Source organism: Gossypium hirsutum, chromosome A09, assembly GCF_007990345.1.
Source record: "Gossypium hirsutum isolate 1008001.06 chromosome A09, Gossypium_hirsutum_v2.1, whole genome shotgun sequence".
Taxonomy (NCBI): domain Eukaryota; kingdom Viridiplantae; phylum Streptophyta; class Magnoliopsida; order Malvales; family Malvaceae; genus Gossypium; species Gossypium hirsutum.
In genome coordinates, this window is record NC_053432.1 from 4,193,991 (window position 1) to 4,202,803 (window position 8,813).

Here is an 8,813-nt window from a genome sequence, read left to right on the forward strand (position 1 = left end):
GTTATAAAAGTGTTACAATATATTTGTTGATAAAAATTTATGATCAAGAAATATGGACATAACTTATTTATGTGCTCATGCATCCATTGTAAAATAATATATTTATTTATAAAAAAATAGTGTTATAATTTTTTATCATAATTTATTTGTAAATTTTTTTTTATAAAATTATGAAAAAATTATATTATTTATAAAAATTGTTATGAAAGTTGTTGGACAATTTAAATTTTTTTATAAAGCCTATATATATTAAATTTTATATTTTTATTTTTATTTAATTTACGTATTATAAAAAGATATATAACATAGCATAATTCTTTCTTCAAATTAAGTTTATATAAGTTTTTAGCTACAGACTATTTGGATTGTGAACCCAAATATTATCAAGTCGATGCTAATTATGCAAATACAAAATATTTTGTTGTCATATTGTGAAATATGATACCATTTGAGAGAATCATGCCAAAAACAAGCATTATAAACAACTCACGAACTCTTTAATTTGTGGCATTCGAAACGTGGTTGAAAAGACATTTGTTCTAAAAAAATTCTCATATTTATAACTTCACCTTAGTATAGCATTAAAAATAAGGTTGGATTGTATTTGCATGTTACATGTTTTATAACTTCAATCATAAATGGAATTGAGGTGATTCTTATTTCAAAGAGTATATGGAAGAAGGTGATACTGATAATCTTAATGATGTAGATTCAAATTCAGGTGAACTCGGTCAATGACTAATAAATATGTTAAATATTAAAGAAGGAAAATCCAGCAAATATGCACTAGAACAATTAGATAAAATTATAAATGATGTTTATTTTTATTAGTAATCGTATTATCAATTAATTTTTTAGACTAAAATAATACATATGATGATTTGATTTTAATTTTTATAGTAATTAATATTTTTTTATAAATATAAATTATGTAACTGTGTAATTATAATTTATATTACCAAACATGACATGAGAAATTACAATGTAATTACATTCTATCACCCAAACACGTTTAGAGAATTACATTTCTTTATAATTACAAAAAGGGATAAATCCTAAAACTATACATGAACTATGGTTTAATGTACAATTTTATAAATGAAATTTTCATTTGATCTAATTTTTGTAAATTATTAACACAATTATTGATATAATATTATTTTATATTTATATATTGCGTACATAATAATTATATTTATTTAATATAAAATAAATTAATGTATTTATTTCTTTAAATATACTTAATTAAATAAAAATTAAAATTTTAAATATACATTTGAACAATAATTAGAGTTTCACGTACATAATTACATCAAATTAAAATTTATTTATATAATTACACATTAAATCAAAGTTTATTTATAATTTAAAAATATATCCTTTATAAAAATTAGACAGAAAACCATAATTCAACCAAAAATGTTAGGGAGAGAATTGGGGAAAGAGAAAAATAAACTTGTGCTTTTAATCTCATTCAAAGATGTTTTGAAATTGGTCTTAAATTCAAAGCTGTAAAAAGAGAGCCATAATTGAAAGCCTGCCAACACCAGTTTCCCACACCCACCATTGTTGGGGTCAGTTTGCATGTGTTTACATTGCTCTCTTTTTTATTTTACTTTTTTTTCATTTTGAGATCTAAGATTTGCCATTTTCCAAAAATGGGTCCAGAGGTTGTAATTAAACGACACCATCTTCATTAATAAAATAGAACAAAGATTAGCCACTCTCATTTTAATGGAGTGACAATTTGGTACAAAAAAAAACAAAACACATAAACCACTAGTAACAACTAACAACATAAAATATATAGTTAGTATTACAGTGCAACCTTATGCTTCAATGACTTGAATTTCAAATAGGAAATTTATAGGGATAATAATGTAAAAAAGAAAAAAAAAAGGGTCTTCTTTTGAGTAATTTAAGGGCATTTGGGGCCTCCTTCCTTGGTTTTCCAGTTGTTGTAGCAAGGGCAAACTTGTTTGTTCCCATAATACCCTGGAGGAACACAAAGGCATGTCCTGCAACATTTCTGACAGAAGAACATGCATGGTTTATGGTACTGTGTCTGGCTACACCTCCTTGTGCACTGAGATGGACATTCTGGTCATTTCATTCAACCAAAAGAAAAAAAAAGTTCAATATCTGTTGTTGGTTCCAACAAAATCTTTTCACCATTCTTCAATGGTTTCAAATCAGATCTTTTTAGTAAGGAAAAATCAAAAGTCAGAAATTTATGATTAAACTTACGGTAAGGCTTGAGACTTCCAGGTCCATAACGTTTCTGCAAGTGGAAAATTTTCCCGAGAAACAAACAAATCAGTAATGTGTGAAAGAAAAAAAACAACTTTTTAGTTTCTTCCTTCAAAAAAGGACATTTTTCAAGGCTTTAGTATTTACGTTATCATAATGATGACCACCATGTCCATGTGATGCCATAACCTACATTGAAGATAAAACCAAATATATCAGCTTTGTGCAACTTTTCTTTCAATTTTTCCATGTAAAGTGAACCAAAAAAGAGAAAAAAAAAAAAGGAAAGGTACCCACCAAAGTTTGAACCATGGAGATGGCAATGAGAGCCAAGAAGAAAGTAGCAACAAGTTTAGCCATGGAGTTTTCTTTGGCTAAAACTCAAGCCCCTCTTTAAAACAAAGAGAAGAAGGGAAAGTTGAAAAAGAGAGTGAAATGTGGAGTGAGGATGGAAGAAGGGGTTTGGATGAAGAAGCTTGATATGGTATGGGGTATATATAGTGAAAGTTTGAGATTTTTTGGGGAAGGGAAATTTTATTATGTACTTTGCTCATACACATTACAATTATGTGTTTTTCCATGATTTGGATGACACCTTTCCATTAAGGATTAAATTGTATTTTTCTAGTATATAAAATAATCATTTTCTACTTAGATTCAAAATTTCTTTTTATACTAGCTAATGATAAGTTGTTGAGATCTTATTAATTTGAATATTTAAGTTCGAGTTTATCATAAATAAATATGGTACGTGGTTATTTAATTCTGTAATATTTGTATGTTATATATTAGTATTAATAAGTTTGTTGTCTACAATATTTTGTATTGATTTAATTCTATCCTTTAATTGTAAATGTATTTTATTTGTATTATAAAAATTTTCACATGTTATTGTATTTAAATTTCTTTTATGTGGTTATGTAAAATTATGGTGTTTAATATTTAAAAAAAAAAAAACTTTTATCACCTCACATATAATTCTAATGAAGTGAAATTATTGATAATGGCGTGTCCCACACCATGTGTGGATAATTGATGAATTCCCTTTTTATATTAAAAAAAGTTATAAAATTACGGAATTATTTTGTCAATTCTCAAAATTCACTTTTATTATAGATAGAAATACTAATTGAATAATAAAATTAATAAACTTTTACATGTCCTTGTCTTATAATCTTCACATTTTCTTTTGTTCTGTTCTATTTTTTAAGATTGAATATGTAAGTAGAAAAGTATTTTTTTGACACCATACTTAGAATTATTTATAGTCCCTTCCATCACATAAATAGGAGGATAATGCATTTCAACACTCTCGAACCCATATCGGAATAAAAGTTATTTTGACAAAAAAAGTTGAATTTTTGTGAAGGCATAAGAATGAATTTCCTATAATCAAGTGCCGGAATTTATGGAATACATTGACAAAAAGAGTGAAAAAAGCTTATTCTATAATAGGAAAATATCCAGACTCCTTAAAGTTTATTTATTAACTAAATTTTAAACCAAAAGATAAATATTTTATTTCATTAATTAATCATGGTTCTATTTTTTTTTAATCTTGATTGATTTTTATATAATAATTTTTAATTAAAACAATGTTTATTTATTGATAGAAATATTCTAATTTGGCCTAATGATATAAAAGCCCATAAAGTATTTTCAAAAAAACAATTAAACCCCTTTGAACATTTTGCATTAATCACTTAAGCTTTTTAACCTTTAAATTTAACAGTTGATCGTTAAATCCTAACAATCTTGCTGGCGTGACTGTTAATGACCACTGAGTTAGACGTGGTGATCCACATTAATTAGCAATGGTTAATGACTAGCACTATCATGTTAGCAAAAAATATATATTTTTATAAATCAAGTTCAAAATGAGTTTGGATAAATGAACATCCAAATTCTTTTGAATTTGTATGTTTATTTGTCTAGATTTATTCTCAATATAATTTTTTAAATTATAAAAAATGACAATTCTTACTTTTTCTTATTATCTCTCGAGATGTCAATCCCAATTTTTATAGGTTTTTTTTTTCACATTCTTGTTGCTCATTATTATTATCTAATTTGATAATTGTGGCATTCATGCTTGATATATTTTTCTTACCATCTCACAATAAGTCAATACTTGAAAATGAGTTTGGATCCAAGAGTCTTCAAGACTTAATTTTAGATGGTTGAGTTCGTATATAAGGTTATCAAAACTTGATCTTGAAGAATGAGTTTTATCTCCTTTTATTAATGCAACTGGATTGGGGAGAGCTTTGATCTTAAGGGTTGTCTAGATTTGATCATGGATGGATAACTATAATTCAAGAGTCTTCTAGGCTTGATCCTAAAAACAAGTCTAGCTTCTTCTGTATTGATTGAATAGGATTAGAGAATACCTTTCTTCATAATTTCCTTGTGTTCTTTGATTTCTTAGAACTTTGGAGAGAACTTTTAGTTTTCAAAATTTTAACTTTTGAACTTACGAAATTATGTTAAATAGCTTAAAGTAACCTTTTTAGCAATGTTAGTCAATCAAGTGAAAGTGACTTCTTGTGAAATATAAACTCTTTATTTTGAATGATTCATAAATATTAAACTCTTTTATTTATTATTCATCTAACATTAATTTATATTAACTAGAGATAAATAATTTTAATAATATGATTTTTTATAAAAATTCTAAAAAAAATTATTGATTTATTAATTTAATTTAATTAGACATAAATAATAATAGCAAATAATGGAATTTTATTTCTTGAAAACTTCCCCTCCTACCACATAAAATCAACAGAATTGAATGTTTTTATAATTAATAGGAAAAGAAAAACTTTATTGAATTAAGAAGAGTGGGGACAAAATAGATTTCCTTGGATTAAGGATCTATCATGAAAAGTGCAATATTATTAATCATAATTGTAGGGACTCATCAAAATGGATTTCATAAGAAAATTATATTTTGCTCCAATTATTTTGATTCCACAAGTACATTATCAAATTCAGTTTTTAATCATTTATTAATTTTCTTGTTGAAAAGGGTAAAAAAAAACATACGATGTTAATTTCTTATTTCAATTGCACATAATTAATTATTCTTAATTACTCATTTTTAAAATTAATAAAAATTAAAATTTTTAAAAGAGAACAAAACGTCTTTTTAGTTGTTAACATAAAGCAAAAAGGCCTTGTTAAGTAAGTTTTATAGTGTTAAAAAAGTTAAAATTAAAATATAAAAACAAATAATAAAAAATTTCATCATTTTCAATGTTACGGAACCAAAGAAATTACTAACATCTAACAAACATTTAAAGAACCAATGAATAATCTAGTTATTATTTTTTTTAAGGACGGTGCATTGCATTGAAGAGCATATGCTTGAGTTAGTTAAGTAGTTGAATATGGGACCCACTCGACAGGTAGCTAAAGAAAACTGCCTCAATATAATAAAATATAATTTAATCAAAATAAAATTTATTTATTGTTAAAAAAATTCACTCTCAATTTTGTCTTTTTAAGGAAACTGTCAAATGAAATACAAAAAATAAGAATTCTTCAGATAAAAATTCCAATAACTTTTTTTTCTCTAATATTATTTTCTCAAAAATAAAAATTTTTGTATTATGAATTGAATTACATTTTGTTTTTTTTTATTCAAAAAATAGATAAATTAATTTTATAAATTAGATCAAAAAGTAAATTAATCTTTCTGTTAAAATTTTATATATTTCTAGCTACATATGTCATTGCTTTATTATTCCACTAGTCACACCAATTTTTAACGGTAAAAATTAATGAAATTTTTAATAAAAAATTAATTTATTTTTTAATTTAAAATATAAAAATTAATTTATCTCTTTTTTAATATAAAATCTGAAAAAATGAATATCAATTTTATAATTATTAATTTTTTGTTGTGGGAATTCAACAACCCAGAGACATGGGATATGTTTAAAAAATATAATAAATACAACATTTTTATAATTAAGTGAAAAATAGTGATTTATCCATTTTTAAATGATAAATAGAAAAAAAAAGAAGATAAAAAGGGTTTTTAATGACTATTCTAAGATATTTTGAAAAAACAGTATTAAATTAAAAAAATGATTTTGGAATTAAAAAACAAACAAAATCCAAAAATAAAAACTTTTGACCCAATGCATGTGGGGAGACAGTGAGACTGAGCAAAGCTCGTGACCCAAAGCTGCGCCGCATTGACAAAAGTGAGCACCGTGCGCTGTAAACCAAACACTGTCTTGTCTCCCATATTTTTATTTACACAACCTTATAAAGTCCCATTGCATTTGTACCCAAAAAAAAGGTTCCAATGCAAATTTGCAACATTTCACCGACATGGCTATTGTTCTCTTACACGCTTTTGCTTCATTTCAATCATAATTATTGTATTCGAATCTGAAATAAAAATAAAATTATGAACCGTAAGTTAAATAATAAAAACCTCACGAGATGTCCTTTAAATAAGTGGAAAATTTGACATTTTTTTTAAGGATAAATTTTAAAATTATACATTAATTATAATTTAATGTGTAATTATATACATGAAATTTTGATCTGATCTAATTCTTATAAATTGTTAACACAATTATTAATACAATATCATTTTATGTTTATATATTACATACATGAATAATTATATTTATCTAATATAAAAATAAATTAATGTATTTATTTCTTTAAATGTGTATGATTAAATCAAAATTAAAATTTCAAATATACATTTGAACTACAATTAAAGTTTCACATATATAATTATATTAATTTAAAATTTATGTATATAATTATACATTAAATCAAAATTTATATATAATTTTAAGATTCTAACCATTTTTAATTTACTCAACTTGAAGTGAATTAAGAAATACATACATAGCAAAAAATAGTAACGGAAAACTAAGCTAACTTAGAATTACTAGGTTTCTTTGTTTAAATAATGTAAAGCAATATGTAGTGGAAACTTAATTCGTGGAATAGGTATTTTTAGGGATACCTTGATACTTATGAATGTGTAATTCTTTTACTATTTGAAGTAATTGTTGTAGAAGCTGTGGTCTAATTATTTGCCGATGATGAAATCACCACACTTTGACTTAGACACCTTCAGATGTTTAGGTCATTTTGAAAAAAATTCATGATTTTCGGCTGATTTTGAGATTAAATTTTAAGTATTTGATAATTTTTCAGAAAATTTAGGAGTTTAATGAGAACTTTTAAAAATTTAAGTGTATTTAATTGATTTTTTCTAAAAACTTCAAGAGAAAAATAAAAATTTTCAAAAATTTTGAGGGGGCTTGGCCCCCTATGCCCCTATAAAGATCTACCTTTATTAGGAACTTTGTACTTACCTTTTGCAGACAGATTTAACTTGATGTAGCAAGACCTTGACACCCTGCTTAAATTTTTTCTTTAAACATTGACCTAATACCTATAGGTGGCAAATTCAAGCAATTTGAACTTGTTTGCTCCCTTTCCTTTAACCCAAATTTTGCAAAACCAAAAAAAAAAAACTCTAAAAAATACTTGTAAAAAAATGCGTAAACCCTAAACCATTGCAATTACTTTCAATTTTTACCACAAGATATTCTCGACACTAGTTATGTGATTTCACGTTATGCAATCGCATCAACCATCCTGATGCCTACATATTATTTAAAGATCCTATCATTCAATACCTTTTTCAAGCTTAATACTTAGGACTAGATAACACCCAATATTCATCAGTCTCAACAAAAGATAATAGTTGTATCATTATCTTGAGATGCCTACATCTTTTGGTATGAGATGGTTTCTGATAAGAGAAATAAAAAATGAAACCCAACCATCTTCATTGAGACATTCTCAAAATCCAAACATCATAATGATGATGTTGGTGATTTCACTAAAATTGAAGCTAAAGCCTAGGTCAAAGTCACTACTGAAGCAGAATATGACAGTGATCTTGGATAGGAAGACAACCTAATAGTTTGTGTGTTAGGATTTGTTCATGAGTGTAGTTAATTTCGTCATTGCTTACTTGTAATTTTTTGAGTTAATTGAATAAAAAAATTATCATATGGTTGTTGAATATTCTTTGTATGATTATCCTCAATGGTTTTTTCATGCAATGCAAAATGAATAAGCAAATATTAGCTCATCGATTACCTAATATTTAACTAACATTAAGTTTATTATATAGTAAAATTATAATGCAAGAAGCCAACTTATATTAGTAGGTAATCTAAATTGCTCATGGTTTATAAAGTCAAATTGAGCAAAAAGACTCATGTTAGGACTATTATGTTGTCTATAAGTCCAATTAGAGATATAACTTGTCTTGTCTATTAGAGCCGTATAGACTCCTACAAATAGAGAAAAAGATGTGATTGACGATACATCAAACATGACTCAAGATAAATTTATCCTGGATCCAATTTTTGATCTATTTACTTGTGATGCTCATAATATGACTTACTTAATTCTTGAGTATGTGTGTATAACTTATGTAATTTGATATATAGAAAACTTATTCTCTTAAAGCAGTGGGTCGAAAGCTGGAATGTTGGGTATATGACTTATGC

General features: G+C 25.4%; 1 protein-coding gene across 1 annotated transcript; it reads right to left on the reverse strand.

The window, feature by feature from the left end:
• Positions 1-1,671: 1,671 nt before the first annotated feature.
• On the reverse strand, positions 1,672-2,887 carry LOC107888596 (gibberellin-regulated protein 4). Its single transcript, XM_016812760.2, has 4 exons — positions 2,548-2,887; positions 2,398-2,439; positions 2,248-2,281; positions 1,672-2,100 (listed from the first exon to the last, which is right to left on the reverse strand). Exons 1-4 carry the CDS (start codon positions 2,608-2,610, stop codon positions 1,919-1,921), a joined length of 321 nt encoding a protein of 106 aa, XP_016668249.1. The 5' UTR covers positions 2,611-2,887; the 3' UTR covers positions 1,672-1,918.
• Positions 2,888-8,813: the final 5,926 nt, after the last annotated feature.

Excerpts from the sequence above, each read along its gene's own strand:
- LOC107888596 (XM_016812760.2), bottom strand. The coding sequence starts at position 2,610 with ATGGCTAAACTTGTTGCTACTTTCTTCTTGGCTCTCATTGCCATCTCC. Across the intron at positions 2,282-2,397 it reads GTGGTCATCATTATGATAAC|AAACGTTATGGACCTGGAAG; the intron begins GTAAATACTAAA and ends TTCCACTTGCAG. Across the intron at positions 2,101-2,247 it reads TGGAAGTCTCAAGCCTTACC|AATGTCCATCTCAGTGCACA; the intron begins GTAAGTTTAATC and ends TGAAATGACCAG.